Below are 24,287 nucleotides of genomic sequence, written 5' to 3'. Positions count from 1 at the left end.
GATATTACGCGGTCACTGTTGTGTAACGAATCTTCTAATAGGTGAGATTATTAATTAAATGATTTAAAGCCAATAACTGCACGCCATATGTGAGCGAATCAGTTAGAGTTATGGAATTGTGATGTCGTTCACTGCATGTGCGTAACCATTACTGTCTGTCAGGAGAGGCCAACTTAGATTTTTGCCAGATGAACAAAGGGGTCACATCTGGAGTATCTTCTCTGTGACCCCGTTAGCATCCTCACCAGTGAACAACCTCCTGACTTCACAGGCATTGTGTGTGTGGGTGTTTCATGTGGGAATTAACCTGTGGCGCAAAGTGCTCTGCAGCGCTGGCGTCCTATAAGTGCAAAGCATCGTCAGTTTGCAGCTGTTGAACAACGTGATATAATGACAGAACAGGGAATATAATTTGTGCTGACGAAATTCTCCTGTGTCTGAGCGCAAAACTCGTGGACAGACGCAACGTGAAAACAGCCAGATACTCTACTACTGGTCTGGTGGTGTTAAAAACAAGAGTCGTCTCAAATAGCCCATACGCAGTCGTGCAGTCCACCTGTCACTTCCCATTACTCCGTTGGCTTGTGATGTTGAATAGAATGTCAAACTTGATGACACTATTAATAATTTCGGAAGTGTTGTACAGTCAACAGACAGTCGCACGAAATTGTCATGGAGCTATAATACAATTGTGTTTTTGTATTATTCTGCATGTTTAATTTTCAAAATGTATCATAAATCTACTCTTCCTTGTGGCTAGAAGGCTCCTGGGTAATTGTGGGTTTGCATCAGTGAGAGCGTCTAATCGCCAGGCTGGTTTATAAATCAGTTTCCCAGCGCACAATGAAAAGGGCGGTGGCACTGACAAAAAAAAAAGAGGGAAAACGACTGTGTCGAATTCACCTCCTCCGAAAATCATTGTGAAGATGGCATTTGCTGCTCCATGCACGGATCCATATGTAGATAGATGATTAAACCCCAGGGTTTCTTTTGGAGGGGGGGTATTTTTATTAGATTTTGCACGATCATTTTTATCTGAGGTGCTGAAATGCAGCCAGCATCGTTTGAGCGAGTGGCTCCCCCTCCCCTTTTGCCCACAGACACCATCACCACATAGCAGAGAGAGGGAGAGAGGGAGAGGGAGAGAGAGACCAATAGGCAGCATCAGTGAAAGGAGTCAGCCTCGCCAGGAGGATAGAGATTTTTAAAAACACACAAAGGAAAACATGGATGCGCAGGGGAAAATTCCCTTGAAGCAGGCACCACAGAGGATGCGGTGGTCGTCCTGCACATAGTCGGAGTTATGCACGGACTATTCCCTCGTTTTTAATGAGGCGGGTGGGGACGCACAGCAAGCTGAAAAGGCGGAAAGATTTCTCCAACCCGTCTGCAAATTCTGCCTGCCTGCGATGGCTGTGACGGCGCGATGCTGTTACAGTGTAAAAGAGAACGTGCCTTTTTCTTTATATTTGGTTATTTTCATACTCAGTGGCCTTACAAATGCACAAATTCGATACTCCATTCCGGAGGAGCTGGAGAACGGGGCACAGGTCGGTGACATTGTCCGAGATTTGGGTCTGGACCTGGGAAAACTTTCCACCCGACGCATCAGAATCACATCGGACAGTGGACGGAGGTATTTCACCATAAACCACAAAACCGGGAAGCTGGTGGTGAGTGACCGCATTGACCGAGAGACAGTTTGTGAATTCAGTGGCACCTGTTCACGTAACCTGGAGGTGGTATTAGAGAATCCGCTCGAGGTGCACAACGTGGAAGTGAAGATCTTGGACGTGAACGACAACGCTCCACAGTTCCCTCGAGATGAGTATCAGCTTGAGGTGTCAGAGTCCGCTGCCACCGGGTCGCGGTTCCACATCGAGGGAGCTCAGGATGCAGATGACGGCTCGAACTCCGTCAAACAGTACAGACTCAGCCCAAACGACCACCTCACCCTGGACTCCATTAAGCCCTTTTCCAGTCATAAGCACATTGAGCTCATTCTCAAAAAGCCCTTTGACCGCGAGCAGATGCCCTCTCATCAGCTAATCCTAACAGCTATGGATGGAGGCACCCCACAGCGAACTGGCACGGCCAAAATCAATGTTCGCATCCTTGATGCCAATGACAACGTGCCAGCGTTTGATAGCTCTGTGTACAAAGTGAAACTATCTGAAAACTCTCCAAAGGGCGCTCTTGTGATCAAGTTAAACGCAACAGACCCTGACGAGGGCTCCAATGGAGAAGTTTTTTACTCCTTCAGCAGTTACACACCTGAGAGAGTCAGACAGATGTTTTCCATGGACACAGACACCGGGGAAATTCGGGTGAAAAACAATATAGACTATGAGGAGACAAACTCGTATGAAATGTACATACAGGCAATGGACAAAGGGCCGGCTCCTGTGGCAGTGCACTGTAAAGTAGTCGTAGAAGTTTTGGATGTCAACGACAACATTCCTGACATTGTACTGTCTTCACTCTCCAGCCCTGTGCGTGAAGATGCCAGGGCTGACACGGTTGTGGCATTGATTAGTGTGAACGACCGTGATTCTGGACCAAACAAACAAGTAACCCTGGAGATCATGCCCCACTTGCCTTTCAAGATTAAGTCCTTCCGGAACCACTACACCATTGTCACATCCGCCTTCTTGGACCGGGAAACCATCTCATCCTACAATGTCACAGTCAATGCTGTGGATGGAGGCTCCCCACCCCTGTCATCTCAAATGACCTTCAAGGTGGACGTTGCGGACGTAAACGACAACCCACCTCGGTTCGAACAGACATCGTACACTGTTTATATTACGGAGAACAATGCTCCCGGTGCAGCTCTCTGTGTTGTGAAGGCCACAGACGCTGACGCTGGAGAAAATGCACGAATCACCTATACTGTCCTCAATGACAACAACCACGGTATTCCTGTAGCCAGCTATGTTAACATCAAGCCTGCTACAGGTGAGGCCTACGCCATGCGAGCCTTCGACTTCGAGAAGCTGAGAGAGTTTCACTTTCAGATTAAAGCCCAGGACAACGGAGTGCCTCACCTCAGCCGTGTGGCCACAGTATATGTTTACATTATGGATCAGAATGACCTCGCACCCAAGATAGTCTACCCACCTGCCAATGGGAGCCGCACCACAGAGACACTGATGAAAAATGCTGAAGCGGGAGTGTTAGTTTCCAAGGTTACAGCGTGGGATGGCGATGCAGGGCAGAATGCTTGGCTGCTCTATGCCCTGGAACAGACTAACACAGACCTTGACCTGTTTAAGGTCCATGAGTACACGGGTGAGATACGCACCACAAGGCGTGTCATTGAAGATAACTCCACCTCCTTTGCTCTAAGTGTATTGGTGCATGATCACGGCCTACCACCACTCTCCTCCACTGCCACCATTCACGTGTATGTAATGGAGCTGCCCCCGAAGGTGATCCCAGACCCCAAGCGCATCATCAGGCCCAACAGCCCCTTAATGTTATCCAATGTTACCCTCTACCTCATCATTGCCCTGAGTGCCACAACCTTTGTGTTCCTGGTTACCATCTTTGTGCTGGCCATTGTGCGATGCCATGCCTACTGTACTCAGCCTGGCTCCTGCTCCCCATGTTGTGTATCCAAGAAGAGTGCTCCTGAGGGAGGGGCCACAGCAGGTGGTGGTGCTAGTGCCGGAGCAGGTGCAGGTGGAGGTGGAGGGAGAGCTGCAGGTGGGGGAGGTGGTGGCCAGCCAAACAACAATGTGGCCGTGAGGGACCGCCGTGACCTCAAAGTGGAACCACATTATATCGAAGTCCGGGGGAACGGGTCTTTGACCAAAACATACTGTTACAAGACATGCCTGACCGCCACATCAGGAAGTGACACTTTTATGTTCTACAACACAGGACGTCCTCATAGTGGCACCTGGGGCTCAGGCTACGTCACCAGCCACAGTGGACAGAGCCAGTTATTTGTTCGGCGTCTCAGTATGCCCGACGCAACTGCCATTCAGGTGTGTGAGCAGCACATGACACATAAAGCACAAGATATAAGAGGAAAATTGTTGGTTACTATGTGGCTCAGCCTTGGCTTTAGGGTGGTGTTTTTTGCTGTAGGGTGACAGATGACATTTAGAAGAGTTTTTATCCGTTGTTGTTCAGCTTTTTCAGATGGCTTGTCTTTCTTGCATAAAATAGAATATGAGCATTTATTGAGCATTTCTGTCACTTGCATCTAAGAATGAAAGAATGAAAATATACTGTGCCGCTTTCAAGATTGGGTTAATTCCCTCAGGATGGAGAAACAAGGAGCAGCATTTTGTTAACTAATATGAGTCCATTATTACCTTCACTGGTGTGACATCATGAGCCACTTATCTTCAGGTCTGTACCTTAACATTCGATGGTAACATTAGTGTGTGTAGCCCCTTGGGTTGTGTGTGTCTATTGGACGCTGACTGTGGTGTCTTTGTGTGTGTTCTGTGCCTGCTAAAGACCAGTTGTTTGGTGATTCAGGGTGTAACATGTTAAAGTGCATCCATCTTCCATAGTTGTGCAAAGTGTGTAATCAAAAATCAAAATCAAAATATTTATCCAGCGACCATCTCGCTGTCTCTCTCTGTGTCTCTTTTACTGTCTCTTCTGCTGGTAGCCTCGACTAGATTTCAGTTGCTCGTTCACCTATGACCTCACACGGCCAGTGTTGTTTGTCCGCTGTGGTCTGTGTGCCACAATATGCAAGTCTGTGCAGGTCCAGAGGGCATTCACTGGTCATCTCTGTAGGAGAGGTAGGGCAGCCTTTGCCAGCTACAAGGACCACCAGTCCCACTGCACCAAAATATCCTCTTCTGGTCACGTACATCCCTGGCACTAAACACTAAGCCAGAGTTTGTGAATTGGTGAAGAAGCATGGGATGAGACGGAGACTGTGTCTGAGTTCCATGTAGGTTATAGTCTCATTAAATGGTTTAATGGCTTTAGGTTGATGACGATATGCACAGAGTTGCTTGCATCATTCCTTGTTGTAGCAAAGCAAACAAACAGCATTTATTTCCCACATAATCATATTTGTCCTGAAAGCCCCCGTGGGTCTGTCTGTGCAGTGCAGAAAAGAATAATGGGAGAAAATAAGTGATAGAAAGAGGAATAAAGCGATTTTTAAGGTAATTGTTCTGTTATCACTTGACATGTTCCTCATTAAATGCCAATCATGTTTGTTCTTGCTATGTAATTAACTGGCAGCAATGTGTTTCTCCGTGCTGTGTGTGGATTGGCTGGCTTAGCACAGATGAGGCGGGGGGATGAAAGGTGATTGGACACAGTGTTGATGGCGGAGGTGTGAGCTCTGTATCCATGCTAGGAGTGTTCACTGAGAGGGAGAGGGAAGAATGGAGGAAAAGGCGAGAAAAAGGTTGAATGGCCCAACCAAAGGCTTTCTTTATTTCCTAATTTACAATTTAGAGCCAGGTGGGGGAATTAATACACTAAAAACCCATGGGACATTTTTTTTACTGTCTCCACTTAAATTAGATTCTGCCTTTTCAAAAGATGAATCGGAATACACTTTGAATAGCAGTAGCATATATTTTTGTTTCTTTGTTTTTGTTTACATTTACTGTGTGGACTGGTAATATTCTAGTTTTGCATTTGTGTCTTCCGTTGAGAGTATGTTACACTGCAGACCTGTTTAGATTCCAGATGCTGGTATCTAATGTCTCTCGTCTTAGCATGTGTTTTCATTTTCCCCATGCGCACCATACGGCCAGCCAGACTACTCTGCCTTCGGCCATTGCCGTGCTGCAACAGGGCAAACATTTTACAAACCCATTCAGCCCCATTTGTGAACAATCTGGCCTTACTTGAATTGTGTCTTTTGTCTTTATTTCTTCTTGTGTGTTTTGCAAATGGTAAAATTAGACAAAGTGCTTTTTTAAATGTGTTAAATGTCATGGTAACCTATTTTTCTTTCACTGCCAATCCAGTAACTGATGTTTTTTTTTGATGAGTGCTTGTGTTCAAATTATCCAGTTCACCCTTGGTTTCCAGTGGTTACATGTTGCAAACGCGATATTACTGTGAATCTCTGTAGATGTTCTGCTCTGTTTGAATGACTCCAGGAGGAATACCAGGCTTCTCTCATTAAGACCAACTATTGGATTTCAAGGGTGATGAATGACCACTGCAGACTCATAGAGGTCAATGCAGCTTCGGCAGCAAGTGAACATCTGTCATATTTGAAAGGAAATGGGATTGCAAATGGCTGTCTTATGAACTGCGTGGCCAAGCAGGGAGAGTTTAGTGTCCTCATGTGGACTGGTTTAGGTCGAGATTACATATGGTCTAATGTATTCCGCCAGTCATGAACCTGATCTTACAGAAGAATTTCTACTAAACAATTCATTTTAATTATAAAACTATATTTTGTGAAATTTTATGATTGTATTCCTTGAATCATCCTTATTGATAGAAACTTACAATAAGCAGATACTGAAGTCTTATTTTAGGATGCCACAAACAAATTCCAGCACTGACACATGGGCAGAGGTTGTGGTGATATTGTCTTTTTGTGTCACACTGTTAAGATGTGTCTTTGTACAGATGCAGAGCTGGCAGGGTTAATCTGATATCTGCCCTCCCCTACCCCCTCCTTCCTCCACCTGTGACCTTCACAGGAGTGAATTTAGGGAGGGCGGTGGGTGCAGGGTAAAATGTAGGCAGGACTCTGCGCAGTTACCATGGTGAGATGTGTCAGACTGATTCAAGCAGACTCTGTGCCAGTGAAACTCAAGGTTTTGATCAGTGTAAAGAGGATATAACAGGGAGAAAGAGCTCAGCAGCAAAGAAGAGGGGGTGGTGAATCTACAGAGGAGAATAAAAGAAAGGAGGGGGTACGGTGAAAAGGAAAAATACTGAAGATAATGGAGGTTGTTCAGAAACCATCATGTAGCAGAGGAGAAAACATATTTCAGTAATTTTGTGATAACTGATTTTCACCCAGTGGATTATTTTGAGTGAAATAGATTGGAGAGAGATGGAAGGCACAGCTGCAGCTTTGAATTACATCTGTAAGCACATACATGTGTTGGTTGTGCAATGTTTCCATGTTAACGGTTTGCACCACAGCCACCGGGGCCTGTGGACTAACACTGGACATGTAGCCTGGGGTCATGTGACAGTACCAGGGTCATTGGGCAGCTGGAGTGAAACCTCTGTCATTTACTTTCAAAGGACATGAAATGGAGTAGTGTGGAGGAGGGATGGGGTGTGGGGTTGCTGAAAGGAAAAGAGTGCACGTACCAGATTCAATTCATCATTCACTTTTCTCTGAACGCAGGGGCAAGCTGTCACTGCAATGATTATGTGTGTGCATGTGAGAGAGATGGAGTTTGTGTGTGTGTGTGTGTGTATGTGACGCGCATGCACTAGCAGTTCGCTCCATGACTTATTAATAAGATGGTATTGGCTTTCGCCTGTACTTAAGACTCAATTCCTCTCACTCTCTCTTGCAGCCCAAGGCGCCGAATGCAGACTGGAGATATTCAGCCTCCCTGAGAGCAGGAGGTGTAATGCAGAGGTAAGCATCCCATTTTTCCACTTTGCAGTAAATATCTCAAGATAACTCACTCACCAGTAACACTCTGTTTTGTTAAAAAGGTGTACACTCAACCCACTTGACTGATTTGAGCAAAAAAAACAAATAATGCACCATTCTCAAACTGGCCCATCTTTAACACCACCCACACTTTGTGGAAATTCACTACCATCTCAGACAACTTGCAAATGGTTTTTCATGTAACCATCTACAGTAACACAAGCACATAGTCAATTCATGTAACATATCCACAAATAGTGTACAGAAAGGTTTATGACGTAAAAGCATAACATGTAGATAAATAACACAGTTTGCGATGGGAGTAATTGGTCCACAAGGTTTCAATCCAATGGCATCATTATTTTAAGGACTTAATAGAATATAGACAGGTGTTAGTAAAATGCCCTGGTGTTGATTGTGATGTTGAATTGTCACTGCAGTGTATTGTAGTTAATCAATTTTAGGTTGTGACAATGATTGATACCATAATGAGTAATGCAGCATTTTTACCATAAGGACAAAATCATAAAATGTCTTCAGAGTTATTGCCCTACAAACCTAGCAAGGGGAGGCATTTGTGCTCATTCACAGGTCTATTCCAGTAAAGATGTCTGAGATCATCTCTGTTGTAGCTGTTGCTCAGCTGTGCTGAGGGGAAGGGGTGGGAACAAAATAATTACCCATCTTGTTTTACCTACTCACATTTACATTTCTTAATGCCCACTATTTCTCTTAAACATAAAATCAAATTATGAGAAAATCCCAAATGTTCCAAATGTAATCAAAATATCTAATTTTAATCATATGAAATCATTACTTTATTAATAAACAATGGGGTGTGAAATATGAGAGAAGCAATACACTGAGGAGAAATGGAGTTGTCGTAAAAGGCACTCTCAGTGTTAACAGACAGATGGAGAACTGACGGGAGGGAGGGATAAGTAGAGTGGGGGTCAGTGGTGGATGAAGGGCAGGTAGTCAGGTGGACAGATGGCCTATCAGGGACACGGGGATTGCTGCATGACCACACCAGTGATCACGTCACCCGTAACACACAGTGTTGTTACCTGCTGTGAGATCAGCAGGACACAACCCAATCAAGGGTCATGTAAAAGAGATGGCACTGGTTACAAATAGCAACTGGCTTAATGATTTTGTCTGTCTGTTCATGTGTCATCTATCATATCAATCTAACTTCTCTGATAGATCTGCATCTTATTTGATACATATCTGATATGGAATAGATGGGAAGAAAGTCCTCTGGCTTTGAACAGACAACAAATGGTTCTTGAATTCACATAGACATACAAACACAGAAGTAGTGTATGCTCCTGTGACCATGGCAGTGTTAAAGCTGAAGTACAGTAGTTACATAAAATGACACATAGGACAAGTCAAAGCCTCAGCTCAACAGAATTTGTCTGATGCTGCTCAGCGACATGTGCTTCCTGAGGCCCACATATGTACATGATGCGTGTCATAGCATATGTTGCTTTATTTGTATGTTATCTTTATCTATACTTAATTGTTACTGTCCAATTTGCAATGGAAATGCAGTGCCAGATGTCTTTACCTCAAGTCACATAGCCTGGATCTATAATGTAGTTTAGATGTCTTTCCATCATCTGCATTGACACACATAGTACACATGTATTTATGTATGTAACTCTGTCTGTGGCAGATTAACAAGAGCAAACCATGTGTGTCATTAATGTAACACAGATTCCCTCATAATTACAGCAGAGATTAATAACAGTTAATGTGCTTGTGTGAAGCAGTCTAACATATTAAATCTTTCTCGTGATTCACTGCATCTGATGTGCCAATACCAAGCCTCACAGAATGTTTATCTAGCTAGTATATACTGACATAATCACAGCTTGTAAGAGATTTTGGATGCCACACCCAAACACCATGTAATATCACTGACCCATTTCATTTCATTTAATCTCTGGCGGAATGCATATTTCCTCCTAATTGTGTTTGTATCTCTCGGTTCATTTTGCCCTCACTGTATCTATCATTTGTGGAAAAAAAACAAATACAAAAATAAATTTTGGCCTCAGAAAATGATGAGGAAGCATGTGGTTTCAGACAGTAGGAGAAGATGAGATGATAAGGAATGAGGGAGAAGGACAGGCATTAGCTGAAAAGTGTATCATCAACCCCAGTGTTTGCCATTAATATTTGATCAGTGTACCCAGATGATGGTTATGCTTAGCAGCACTTAAAATGGCCTCCATCGCTAGAATGCTATTCTTCTCTCCACAGAACCACTGTACATGGGGACCTACATTCATACATCTTTCATCTGTCTTCAGCACTCATAAACTAAAAACCCATGCTTTTATTTACACAACTCTATTTTAATTCTACGGTTCTTAAGATAAAAACTTCTCATTTTCAGGAGGTGAACAAATTATTGATGCTACAGTTTTACACAATTACTAGAGAGAAATATCAGCTCACACAGACTTCCAGTAAAGGTTTTAACTTCCAGAGACCTAGTTCACACTGAAGTACCGTTCAGAGAACAGTGGACAGGTGAATGTAAGTGGAACAGTGAGAGTCAGAGGACTGTTATAAGTAGGTTTATATGTTTCTGTATCTGGTTTATTTCTTTTAACTCGAACAATATAAAATCAGATTAAGTTATTAATTAATTAATCTGTTGTCGACACTAGGTGCAGCAACCAAATCATAGAAAAATAATAATTTATTATTGATTAGATATTCTGCCAGTGGTTAGGGTTGATGTCTGGTGACTATGCTGCTGATTTTGTATAATTTGGGTCAACTAACACTTGGATGCTTCCACAATGCAGTGACCCCCTTTGAACAATGAAAATGTTTCACCAGGATCTTAACAATTAAAATGTTATAGTTAGACTTGAACAGTATAATCCTTCCCATTTGCAGATAACGCAGATACAGTGAAGTGAGGGGAACTGTAGTTTGTAACAGCATTTCTATTGCTGTTGTTATTGCTGTGGAGTCTTTCTGTAGAGGGGATGGTGCTGAAATCCCACAGCGCGAGTGTGAAAATGTAACGGCCATCTGTAATCCATAATCCAGAGAATGTTAGGAAAATGTAGGGTGAATACTCTAATCCTAATCTGGAATTCACATTTCTGGGATTGTGTTTGCTGTGCCCACACCGACAGACGAACAAGGTTTCAATTCGTAATATTGTGTATTTCAGGAGACATGGAGACATGGATGCCTTCTGGACTGTATGTAGGAGAATACCTTACCACTCTGTAATATGTAAATGTGTGTTTTTGTGTTCCAGTTCAGTGCACATGGAGGAATCCTCGGTAATGCAAGGAGCCCAGGGAGTCCTGGTTCAGAACTGGCCAACTGCATCCAGTGCCGCTGGTAAGAGTCAGACAAGCCACTTTCAGATAAGCTGATCAGAAATAATTGCAGCAATGGCATGTACAGTCAGGAAGAAACTTAAATAAAGTAGGAGGTCTGCCTTACACACATGGGCCCAGCCAAGTCCTAAAAATCCGAAACCGTGACATCCACTTAAGATTTAGTTTAATGGATCTCTGTGCAAGACATTCCACGACACGAAATCAGACAAATCTCTCCCTACTAGCTGATACCAATAACTGTACATTCCTCGAGAGCTTATCAAACCACAAGACAGTAATAAAATGAAGAAAACACAGATATCTGCTGCAAGATTACCCCAACTCACTCCTACCACTTCCCATAGCTGCCGGGAGAGGAAATGACATGTGCCACGTAGGCGGAGATGAATATCTCTGCTCTCTGTTGCAGGAAGAGAGACAATTCAGAGACATCGAGAAAGAGAGAGTTGGCCAATAGTTGATTGATTTATCAGCAAGATGTCTACAGAGGAATAAGCCACTGAACCAGAGAGAACAAACATTAGGGAACACATCAGAGCAGAGTAATAAAACATAATTATGTTCCCTCTTATTTTAATATGAATCTCTTTCCACCTGTAGCTCTTTTATACTCATAATCACAAAGACCAAGGATGGATGGCAACCAATAATATGGTAACTCTTTATAATGAAGCTCTAGCAGCTATATCAGCATTTACCTGTACCTAATAAAGAGGCCACTGATTGTATGCACCTGTGCCTTGCTACACACAATGTGCAGTAGAATTCTATCAGTTTTTCATTATTGGATTGCATTATTATTTTAATTTTGCTCTCATGTAGAATGATCTTCAAAAGAACCTAAGCCATCAGGCAATTCACTTGCAAGACAGTCTGCGAAAAGTCAAACCTGACTTCGACTCAGTATTATTTAAAGAGAATTCTAATCAATGACAGCACTTTAACTGCTAAATATCTGCAGGCAAGTGACGCACAGGGAGAGGTGTTGAATGAGTTCATTCGTTGATAGTCGTTAAATCTAAATTTAACTTTTTGCACCTTTTGCCGCATCGTTCTTGTCACATTATGCAAGGATATTGCAAGGGTGGAATAGACTTGGATGCAGTGTTTCTACTTCACTAATCAAGACTGTAGCGTTGTCCTAATTATGTTAAGTGATGATGACAGAGGGGTCACACTTGATGCAGAGAAGTCGCTTTATTTGCATGCGACAAAAAGGACCTTTATCAGGATGCAAGAGATATCAGGAAGGCTCAAACAAAGCGCTGCAAAGGAAGAGATGAGAAAACAGTGCTGGATGAATTGTAAGAACAAGAACACTGGAGCAAAACAAAACTCAAAACTGACAGCATACCCAATGCTGGACGACATTTCACGGACATTGTAATGTGAATGTCATTGCATATGATGCCATTTCCCCTGCCCCTAACCAAAAATTATGACCAAATGCGTACACAGTGTCAGCGCCATCTGTGCATTGAGGAGAATTCTGTTGTCATCTCTTCACTTTCCTCATGATGACATGGCAAGTGGGGTCAAAAAGGATTAAGAATGAAATGGAGACAAGACTACCCTGGTAGAGAAAATTGAAGGAACAAGGCAAGAGAATATGATAGGTCTATGTGCAATGAAAAGATTGGAGCGCAGGCGACACTGCAATGAAGTTTAGATAAAGAGGCGATTTGTTGTAATTAAGAATGTTGAGATGGCCTGCTGGTGTCTTTTATAGAAGGAGGTGGGTCTGGGCAGGAAGACAAACTACCCACACACTAACTACTGTCTCTTCCTATCCGCACACACACACGCACAGCCTCCTCCGTTCTGCCATCGATTTCTTGCCTTGGCTGAGGACTTACAGACTGCAGGAACTTCAAAACATGAGAGATGGATGGATAGAAAGACAGAAAGAGGGAGAACAGAACAGGCAGAAGTGACGTCTTCAGGGTGGGTCAGTGCTAATAAGATCAGCTGGCGAGGATTTAAGGTGGTCCAATTAAGCCATAGCAGTTCAACAACAACACATTGTGTGCACTCATGTTGATTTGCCTCTAGGCCAGCTGTCCCTTCTTTATCTCATTGTTAGTCAGATTAAGAATGGAAATATTACCTGGGGGCTATATTAGCTCCAAGTCAAATTTAGGGTTGGACTAAGGATAATTCAGGGTAAAGAGCATCATATAATGTGAAAAGCTTTTATTTATAGTGCTCTTTTACTGGAGGACACGATTTGTGCTCTGACTTTCAACGTGATTGTTGTTGATCAGAATCTCAGAAATGAGAGAAATGGAGATATTGATTCAATGTGTCTGGTCACATCACTATGAGTCATAGGCGGTGCTATTTATTGCTGAATTGTCTTGTGTATTAGGCAGGCGGTGGTCCTTAGGTGGATAACAGGAGAATATGGGAGATTAGTTTGTCAAGGGAGTTGTATTAGTCTGGGTACTGTATCTACAGGGTGTTGTTCTGCCTCATAGACTATTTTTTGTTTCTATGTGAGACACGGAGCTACATTCGACAACGCCCCTGTCTCTTCCCCTCTGATTTAGACCGCAAGTGTTGGTGTCACTTTGTGTGCGTGTCACTGCATCTTATTTTGTGTCTTCCTATGTACACACCTATATGTATGCGCATGAGCTTGGCTGTGTTTCCAAGTGTGTTTTGGCTGCTTTGTGTGACGCTCCTGCTGTGACAGATGGAGCGCAGCCCACACCCAGATTAACAGACCCACATTAATGAAATCAGGGCTCTGCTCGCTGTCTAACTCTCTCTCCCTATCTGCTCCTAGCTCCCTCTGTGTCCTCCTCCTCTGTCCCTCTCTCTCTCTCTGTCACAGCTCTTTCTCTTAACCAAGAGCACATTCAGAATTGTGCATAAATTGCAACTATCCCCTGGGGAGATGGGCAGAGAGATGGAGGGAGAGGGGGGAGAGGGGTGGTTTCACTAAGCGACATATTGAAAAGAAACAAGACACGGAACAATGAAGGACAAGGTGAATAGGAAGAGGTAGAGAAGAGATGGACATAAATTGTTTGTGGGGACGTGACAATGAGTAAATCGGAGTGATTGAGTGTCTGCAAAGGAAAGAGAGGAAGCTGTGAGGCTGCTGTTGCTAGGGGAGAGTGGTTAGACTAGAACGAGTGAGAGAGAGGAGGAGAGAGAGAGAGAGCTTGCAGCAAATATTCTCCATCAGCACAAGCACTGTCACCATGACTCCTACCAATGTCCTACTGCTTCACTGGAGGATGTAGTTTCCACGGCAACCATTCATAGCACCTAATATTGGCAGGAGAGTGGGGAGGGGAGGGGAGTGGGGCTGTTATATACATGGAAGTGCAAACATATGGTGTGGGACCAAAGGTACTGAAGGGGAGGGGTGGGGAGTGAGGAGGGGCGAAGGAGGGAAAGGAGAAAAAAAAAAGCTCATTGTGGCATCAGGTGAAGGACAAACTAAAGCAGCATGGTGGGGAGTGATACATTCAAGGGAGGGATGTGTTTGGAGAGTGAGAGTTGGAAGTGTGAAGGGAGGGAGAAAGCAGAGGAGTGAGTAACAGGAGGAGAGTGACCTACATTCACTGGGCGGTGGTATACTGCAGAGGTGGATGCAGGTCTGCTGTTTTCTCTATCATCCCAAATCGCATACACATACACATACACACAGGAGCACATACACAGAGGAATAGAGACAGATCTGATTAGAGTTAGCAGTAATCAACTGCAGCAGGCACCTGTCAAGGCAAAAATAGACTCAGGGGTAAAAGGCAAAATGCGAATAAATGGGGGAGAAAGTGTGGAGAGATGACAGAGAAAGAGACAAACAAGACAATTCTCTAAGGATTCATGCATCATTTTGCTTCGTCAATGCTTCAGGGCTAGAGCGTTTGAACTATGTTGAATTTAGGTCTGTTTAGTTTTCTGTCTCATTATGACCAAAAAGGTAAAGAGGAGATAAAGATGGGAGCTTGCTTGTCACACTTTGTGGCTACAGTCTTGCAGGTAATGTGTATATGATGGGAAAAGGTTTTTAGCACATTTAGAAAGGTAAGGTAGAACCATCTAGAAGCTGGCAGGGACTTCTCACTGTTTCTGGATCCCTCCTCCCCATCTGTTTCCTATTCTTGACTTCAGTTATTTGCTCTCCTTTATTGTCACTCTGTTTTTTTTTTTGTTTCTACCCTGCACTCCCGGAGTCTTTAAATATCTTGCCAGCTCTTCCTCTCCCGCTTTCTCTCTCTGGAGAGTAAATCAATTCCTACTCTGCCATTTATTGTTATAGCACCTATACTTGCATGTGCTACACACACACATAGACACCCAGATAACAGCTCAAAACTCCTACACTTACACCAACATGCAATGTTATTTTTATTGCATGAAATCCTGTCACTTGGGATCGCTTGTGTCCACCATCTGCCACATGGTCCAGCTGGGAGCTCACAAGGTGCTCAACCTGGCATTAAACCCAAACAGTCACACAAAATTGCACACTCAGAAATGCTAATGTGGAGGTTTAATTGTTCTTAAACACCTGCAACCAGCCATTATTATTTTATTTTTAACCATGACAGTGTTATTTTTGTATTTCATTTACTGTGAGCAGATTGGAGGAAATATGGTAATTTATGCAGGCATTCAAATGTATTCTTCTATCACCACCCAGGCATAACACTGAAAACACAGACGCATGAATAAGAATTAGGTTTTGAATAGACACAAACATCACATTTTGTTTTTATCAAAATGTACACACAGGCTGCACAGCACACTAACCGACATAGGTACTGTCCGGGAGAAGGGCGTGGCTGACTGTTCGCTATCATAACTCACATTTTTCTCCACCACTGCAGTGTGAAAAACAAAACGAAGTGCACCTTCAGGATATTTTAAATCCACTTCCCCTCCTCCCACCCTTCGTTTTTGGTAGTGAGCATCGTGTTTCATATCTGCATCCTTGCACTTCCTGGCCCCTCTCCTTCCTCCTCCTCCTCCTCCTCCTCCTCTTCCTCCCCAGCTCGTTATGTAACGCTGCACTGCGCTCCACTGCGCTTCTGCCCAACTGGCCGATGGTAGGGTGAGACGAGGGGATGAATAAAGTAGACGTGGCAAATTGGAGCTTGGGTGATTTTAAGTGGCTGTGAAAACCTTGAGCATCACAGGGGGGCAAAGGGACATTCACATTCAGAGGATTGAAAGGGAGGAATCAGAAAAACCACGTACTAATGCAAAATTATTGATTACGAGGGCTGTGGGGAGATGTTGTCACAATGTAACTATAGCCATCCTTGTATCTAATTTGCCTGGTAGTTATCACTGATGGACAAGCTGTTTAATACCCAATCACATTAATGTTATCATAAACACTGATAGGCATGATTAAGACTCTTGTCAATAACTGGGAGGGACGGGTGCTGGCTGGCTGAGTTTTCACGCTAGATTATAGGAAAGGTCAGAGGAAATGAGAGATAGAGAGGAGGAGTGGCATGGGAACGAGAAGGAGGGAGGTTGTGTGAGAGGAGCAGATAGGAGAGGAGAGAGGAAGTTTTGCTCTGCAACAGCCATCGACAAATCAGATTGAAGAAATGGTTGTATGGAGATCAGCAGTGGGTGAGGTGAGTGTGTTATTATCATAAAGGAGAAGCGTGTTAAGGAATAGAAAGAATGAAATGACACATAATGAAACATTATGAGCCACAGGAGTAAGATCACAGATGTGTGCAGTTCACATACAGTATAATCACTATTGTCGTTGTCATCAAAGTGACATGTTCTTGGAAACATTGTGAAAAAAAGTAATGAACCTCGCAGACTAGTGAAGACTGTTGTGACAGTGGCTCTTCAGTTGTATCAGAGTTTAACACAGTCAGACTCCACCATGCTCCATTCATTCTCTCCTTTACTTAAGACATTGACCCTTTTTAAGAGAGTTATCCTAACCCGCCTCTATCTTTTCCATCTGTCTGCTCTCAGCATGACTCATCACTCTCTGGGGTGTTGTTTTGTATATGAATGTAAGTTTGCATGGTTGCACTGGTGTCTCATCAAGTTTACAAATTGGTATGGACAGGTAACTTCTTAGGGGCAAGAAGGTGGACACTGTGGGGCAAGGCCAGCCCTCAAATATTATGCATTTATCATTCAGAATTGTTGTGCTTTCTGTTTTCCTCCTAAGATTATAGAATTAGGGTCATGTTTCTGCTGGGGGAGTCAGATGAGGACTTATCAACTGGGGGAAGACTCTTTTGCATTGAAAATGAATGTGATTCTATCTGTCTTTGTGTCCTCACAGAGATTTCATGTGGAGGAAAAAGTGACTGGATCTAGGCTGTCCTGTTCTAATCTTTTCAGTCTCTTTGTCAAATTTTGTCTTCTCTGTGCAGCTCTTGCATCTGTGCTGTCGCAGTCAGTGAAGGCATGCAAGCTTTTTGGGGAATAGAGATGTGAAACAATTCAAATGCATGACCCATTTAGTTATTTTTATATGATTTTTCAAAAACATCCAAGGGAATAATGTTGTGTAACAATTTACACTACTATTGTGCAAATTATTTTCTCCATCAATAGTTTTTATTTAATTTTAATGTGTTGTTTAAAATGTAAGAACATAGTACCACCCATAACAATTTCCTATTACCCAATGTAACAATAACATCTCACAATAAGACATTTACATCCGTCTTTCAACTAATTACAACATACTTACATTATACAACATACAAAATGATCTCTGCTTCAACATGTGCATTTCCTCTGCAAAAGGAAGAGCTTTGCAGCAGTATGTGCCAAGACTGATTAGGACAAGTATTGTATGTGAAGTAGAAGATGTGATGTTTACTGTCCTGTGAATTTACTCTGCAGATCTCTCACTGTGAGCAGAAATCACAGCAAGTTAGAAATTTAAAATTGTGAAATATGGAGTAATATGGACAAATAAGCATGATCAAAAAATGTTATTAAAAGCAAAAATAAAGATTAAAGAGGAAAAACTGAAGTACATCATATTTGAAAAAGGGGAGTAATGATCATCACAAATTAAAGCTTCCTTGTTTTACTGTATTGATCATCCTCCATCTTTGTAACAAAGCGATTCAGTATTTCAACAGTCAAAGACAAACACATTAACTGAATGTGTGAGTTCTCAGTGGTATAATGGAGAATGAAGGTATTATCATCACCTGAACCACTGTTTGTCATATCACGAAGATCATTGTGTATGTATGAATTTGATCTTATAAATCCCACAGTCACATTCAGAATTACATCGTCTTTATCCAGTTGTATTTAGGATCACGACTCATTTGGTGCAGAACATTTTGGGGCTGGCTGGGTAAGGAAAGGGGTAAGATAATATTGGAAGCTGGTATTCTCTGCCCTGGGTACTACATGAGGTCAGGTTTCCTCTTCCAGACACTGTTCCTTCTGGTTGGATGGAGCTCTGCTCATTTAATCTCCCCTTTGGAAAGAACTCAGAAAAGTAGTGAGAGGAATAAAAGGAATATGTGAGGGCAACTGTGGCAAGTAGGTCATTGCTGCGAGGAAAGAACCAAAATGACTGAGTCTTTCACTAGTAGAGTGTCCTTAAGTTTGTTACATTCTGCACATTGACAGAAACATGGTCATGGACAAATTGCTTGCCCTGCCAATTACTTGGCAATTACTAATAATTATGTTTTTCTTCGTGTCCGTGTTTCTTCTGAACAGTGTATTTTTCAAGAAGAGGTCATTTATGTCATGCTTGTCTATTAATTTTCAGGTAGCGATTTGCACAAACGAGCAATGTAAAGAAGCACATACTGAGAAGAGTGAAATGTCACTTTCCTTGCAAAACAGTTCAGTTAAATTTCACTGAAATACCGCAGCTTTAATTCATGACCTTTCTCAGCCTTTAACATAATGATGAAGTATTTAATGTTTCATCAAAGAGTGCCACAGATGTTAGCTTTGGCCAGGGGGGAGCCTTTGATTCATTGCCCACTTTGCAGCCTCTTCTTGGAAACCTCCCATTAAGTTCCACCACCTCTTGCCTTTTATAAAATGTCACGGTTGTTTCTCATAGAATGCCACTCATTTTTAACCGGTTAAGGTTTTTACAGTGGCCACTGTGGAGATTAGTGAACTCTCCCTACGGTCAAACTTGATGCATTTGGATTGATTTATGTTTATAAACGCGCAGGGCATATTCCAGTGTGCCTTCATTTAATTTGTGGCAGCTAATTTTATGGTCAGCCACAGAGGCTGCCTCCTACATGCACATTCTCTCAGCTCAAAAGGTGCAGTTCAATGGTGGTATCTATGAAAATGTATCATAACTAAATACAGATATTAGATAATTGCATGATGAAAGGCTGCAATTCAACCCTGATTAGGAATAGCAGAAGAAAATAAATGATTAAATGACAATTGTGTTAATAATATAGTAAATGAATAATATTATTTATGGAAAGAGTTGTGATTCACAAAAGAAAATGACATATAGGAAAAATGCAACCCACTTTTATCTATCTAGCAGCTTAGCAAACATCACTACATTTAGTCCATATATCCATATCCATATGAAATTATTGAATAGAAATCAGTGCTGAAAACAGAAAAAAACTGCATCTGTTCTTCAGAGACGATGATTTTCCACCTAAAACTTACCCTGCAAATTGAGTGAACATAAAGTAACTTCAGCAGAATGTGCATAACAGCCACCCCTATCATGTCTTCCTTGGTTATTAGTTCAGCATTCCCTTAAACATGCATGCATGAAGGACAGGCACAACCTTAGATGAGGGGCAAATTCTGCCTCCAGGCTGGTGTGTCGAAGAGCATTTATGATATTCATTTAGGTGTTGAATGCATTACAAAGGGGGTGAAAGAGGCTCAGTAAATGTAGTGCATCTGAAAAAAATATGCCAATGAAAAATATGTAGTTGTGGCCTGTAATTTATAGTGTTTAATATTACAATGCAGCAATGGTGAAATATAACAGTTTGATACCTGTGAGTAAGAAAATCATAATATTTTGTGTAATATAATAACTAATAACCACATCCGTTTGGAACAAATGAAGAGCAAATCATAACCTATCGTTATTCTCTCTGTTTCTTTCAGATGGCGAAGGGGGAGAGGTGTCCCCCCCAATGGGCGCTGGTGTAGACAGTAACAGCTGGCACTTTCGCTATGGCCCCGGCGGTCCTGGTGCACCCCCACAGCACCTGAAGCCTGGAGAGGTTCCCCCAGAAGCCTTTATCATCCCTGGCTCACCGGCCATCATATCCATCAGACAGAACCAGGGAGGCGAGGACGACAAGAGCGATTTCATCACCTTTGGAAAGAAAGAGGAGGCCAAGAAGAAGAAAAAGAAGAAGAAGGAGAAGAAAGACAAGAAGGATAAGGGCAAGGATGATGGAGATGAGTAGAGGAGCAGAGAAAGAAAATGGCAAATTAGAAAAGGGCGTTGTTAAAACAGAGGTACCAACCAAAATCCACTGGGCAAAAAGAAAATGTGAAAACTATCATAGATTTTCCAATTTCATTTTTATTACCTATTTTAACTGATAACATTTTAAAGCTGTTTCTGTTATGAACCAGGCCTTACCAAGATTAATTTTACCTTCGGCCTCTTGCTGAGGTAAATTATTGATCTTGCCTTTATAAACAATAAAATGATTGATTTTGCTCCAAGCCCCTATGTGCCTATAAACCCTGAGTCAACTCATGTCAGTCATCCTTTCCAGTTACGGAAGGACCACTCTTTGCCCTTTGCCCTTGTCTTGATTTTTTTTTTCTCCTTTAACCCACTGGGCACGTTGGCACCTCTGTCTTACCCCCTCCCCAACTACAATGTGTAAACAATTCTCTCTGAGAGAAGACAAATACTTTGTACCAGAACAACGAAAAGCTCTGTGCCAGCCAAGGAAAAGAAGAACGACAGAAGATTGAGACAGATATATGTGATCTGGAGCTGGACACACACTACTTGTAAATAGCACAGACGAGAGTCACTGAAACTAAGGCTAACATGACACTGCTGCAGATTCCTCTGGTAATTACCAACAGTGTTTCCTGAGATCTCAATAAAACCACATGCACACACGCATGCTCACACATTCAAACATGCAAACACAAATACACACACTTGCCATGACAAAGTGGACACAGAAAGCACTTGAGACCTAGAGAGACAGAGGGGAATTAAAAAAAAATGGAGAAAAACAACTGACATCGAAGAAATGTGCTTAAAACCAGACACTGCAAGCTTTTTTTGCCCTGCACAGTCTACTATGCGGTGCACACGTGTACATCCACTCTCTCAGGATGGAAGCAGCATCCTTTGTAATCACTCTGTTTTTGCTCACTGCATTAGAAGGACACAGAGAGTTTCACCTCCAGCCAGATCCCCAGCTGAGGAATGCAGAGAGCACCAGAAAGATGGAGAGATGGGAAGTTACCTCACATTCTCCTGAGGATCACAAAGGGGAGAGTCCAGCTGAGCTGGCTTTGTGACTCCGCATTCAGTCAGTGGACTCTGATGAAAGTGAATACAGAATATTAGAGTCTCGAGATTTTGATAACACCTTCTCTTCCCTCCCTGCCGCAGCAAAAGCCTGATGCTTTCTGCTTTGAATGTTTGGTAGCAACCAGTCCTTACCTAATACCTTGAGTTTACAACTGCTCACCTGCTTGTACTAGCCCCAAGCTGCCACAAGTCATCCTCTCCTCTCCCAACTGCCTGTTTTCCTGAAGTCACCCATCCCACTATCTGCCTCTACATGTGATGATAAAGTTTGTGAACTGATTCTGTTTTCATTTATCCTCCAAAAAGATTTGTTATAACATACCCAGGTTTTTTTTTCTGCCTCATAGCTTTAACTGCTTTTTTGCGTGTCATGCCCGCCCCATCTACCCTCACTGCTCCTAACCCCCGCTCTGACCCCCTGCTCAGGATCGATCCTGGCGATGGCCTGCTCTGAACATTGTGGTGTGCTGAGAACAGCATGGAGTAATGTGGATGAGGCCTGGGGAAGCCCAGTCGGGGGGTCCACTCCACACCCAGAACTCTTGTCAGATGTCTCTCTAAGTGCAAAACGGTTCAGTGCTTTTAACTTGTGAATACTACAGTTCGATGTTCATTTCCTGTTTGTAGCCACTGATGAGAGGGGACTAGGTGGGATGAGGCAGATTACAGGGGTGGAGGACTGGGATAAAATGAGGGGACAGGTGCCGTGGGCTGGCCCTCCACCTCCATGTACAAGAGGAAAGGTTTCTCCACATTGATTGTTTAGGATCGTCGAGTCACATATTAGCTTTTATGTACGCTGTAAATGTAGCGTAGACTTCTCATAGATTGTCTCTACATTAGTAATTGAAACATGCTAAAAAATATGGGCATCTAGGGATTCCCATCCCACAGCTATATCCCACCAATCCTCTCTCAGGAGGTTTTGAGAAAGGGGCATGCACATGCCTCAAGACCTGCTTCTGTTGGTTCCCCTTCCTTGCCTGTAACTTGTTGCCACGTCCCCAAAGTTTTGCGGCTCAGTATGACGTCACTCCATTAAGTGGCTGCTGCATGTACTGCTCTAAGGAAACACATACTATATAGAGAAATATATATATAAATAGATAGATGGCTATGATTTTATTCTTTTGTATTATCATTTTTCTTCATTATTCACACAGGAGATATTTGTATGTACTTCTGTCTCTGCCAAACATCTACGTACTACAATCTTCACACTCCACAGATGTTGTATGGCATCCACTAAACCTCTTTAGATATTTGTAAATGCTATAGTGTGATACCTTTCAACGCAAGTTTATTATTTTTTCTTTTTCCAACTATGATTTTTGCTTTTGAAAATAAGCAAAGCAAGAAAAAAAGAAAAAAAAATCACTCTCTGTGTCTGGCTTTGACATGACGATCTAACTAACACTGTAATATTGTAACTGAAATATGTATGATCCTATGATGAGCTATCACTTCCCTTTCACTCTTAAAAAAAGAAAAAATGACAGAAAAAAAACCAGTGTAAAAAAAGGTATATGTAGTGTATGCTTGTGTTTAGTGAGCGTTCATGCTGTCATTCTTTCCCAATGTATGGTGGTGAACTATGGTGGCAATGTGCTGTCCTAAATGGATAAGCTCAGATCTGTTGTAAAACCCTTTTTTGTACACCCGCTCATCAATTGTAACAGTGAAGTAGTGAATTTCATTTATTTCATTTATTTTCTGACTTTTTTATTTTACCTAAATGGATACAGTGGTAATGTGTTTTGTTTATAAATCACTAATAAAGTTTTCTTTCTTAAAAATACATTTTACATTTATTGTCTTGGGGGGGGATTTGTGTGTGGGTGTTTGTATGTATGTGTGTGTACACGTGTGTTGCTTTTCCTTTTGAAATAAAATATGGGGGATAAGTAAAAATACAGCATATTGCATTTGGATGTCAGGTTTTGTAGTTATATTGTAAGGATCTTTTTAGCCCATGGTAGCCTAGTAAGTAATAAATAACACCGTTTTTAATTAAAAGATAATAGCCTTAATTAGAAATCAGTATCAGAATTGTTCTTTACAGATGAGATTCTTACCTCTAGAGAGACAAATAAAAGGGTCAAAGCAATACTTAAGATGAGTTGGAAAAGAGTCGATCAGTAAGCGAGAGCGAGAACAAGTTGCTACATCAGTATTTTCACATCATCTGACAAAGTATGTACAGGCTGCTCTCACCTATCACCTATGCTCACATCCCTCTTCTTTCTCTACACTGACAAGCAATCAGAAAGTCTCATTCCCCGTAGAGATGTGAGACACAGACAGAATGACCTGCCCAGCGTTGATGCCTCATTTCTCCTGGTTGAAAGCCATGGTCACAGATGGTCCAAACAGTCCCTTGTGAAAGGAAGCTTCCAGATGCAACATAATTTAATAGAGTGGCTAAATAGATTTATTGTATCCCAGGGGGCAAGTTTGTAGAAAAGAGCACAAAAGAGAGACATAAGTCATACTGGCCTAGATAAAATGCAGCACTGATAATCAATACTTTCATACACTCATCTACTCTGGCTATCAGCTCAATTTTTCCTAAAATGTCATTTAGAGTTGTGGAAGCCACAATAATATTCACATAATGTTAATGTGTTGCCCAGAACAGATAAAACAAAAAATTCTCACATATTCATGGCTGAGAGTGAAATAGATTTGTCCATGCTTTCTTGAATCACTCCTCTTGAAATAAATAAAGTTAATGAAATCTCCCTCTCCCCAGTTCTGGCTTCCATTATGTATGCAGAAATGGGAGGTAGCAGTTTGACAGGTTCAAGAGTTCATGTTCAAAAAATGCTTCAATGCT

The 24,287-nt window shown here is 42.3% G+C and overlaps 2 protein-coding genes across 2 annotated transcripts in view; both read left to right on the top strand.

Moving 5' to 3' along the window:
* Positions 1-24,287, top strand: part of LOC310992220 (protocadherin alpha-8-like) — a gene marked incomplete at both ends in the record, with an annotated part of 130,723 nt that overhangs the window by 94,725 nt on the left and 11,711 nt on the right. The window lies entirely within an intron of this gene.
* pcdh2ac (protocadherin 2 alpha c) lies at positions 1,116-23,193 on the top strand. The gene is made up of 4 exons (XM_083981350.1): positions 1,116-3,992; positions 7,488-7,552; positions 10,863-10,948; positions 20,044-23,193. Exons 1-4 carry the CDS (start codon positions 1,410-1,412, stop codon positions 20,349-20,351), a joined length of 3,042 nt encoding a protein of 1,013 aa, XP_083837476.1. The 5' UTR covers positions 1,116-1,409; the 3' UTR covers positions 20,352-23,193.

This window comes from Trachurus trachurus (assembly GCF_905171665.1).
Source record: "Trachurus trachurus genome assembly, chromosome: 10".
Classification (NCBI taxonomy): Eukaryota; Metazoa; Chordata; class Actinopteri; order Carangiformes; family Carangidae; genus Trachurus; species Trachurus trachurus.
The sequence above is the reverse complement of the archived record's forward strand: the minus strand, read 5'-3'. Positions and strand labels throughout refer to the sequence as shown.

Bases quoted from the DNA above. Each gene is read 5' to 3' on its own strand.
- pcdh2ac (XM_083981350.1), top strand. From the start codon at position 1,410: ATGGCTGTGACGGCGCGATGCTGTTACAGTGTAAAAGAGAACGTGCCT. The intron at 3,993-7,487 runs GTGTGTGAGCAG...TCTCTCTTGCAG, and splicing joins CCGACGCAACTGCCATTCAG to CCCAAGGCGCCGAATGCAGA. The intron at 7,553-10,862 runs GTAAGCATCCCA...TTTGTGTTCCAG, and splicing joins GCAGGAGGTGTAATGCAGAG to TTCAGTGCACATGGAGGAAT.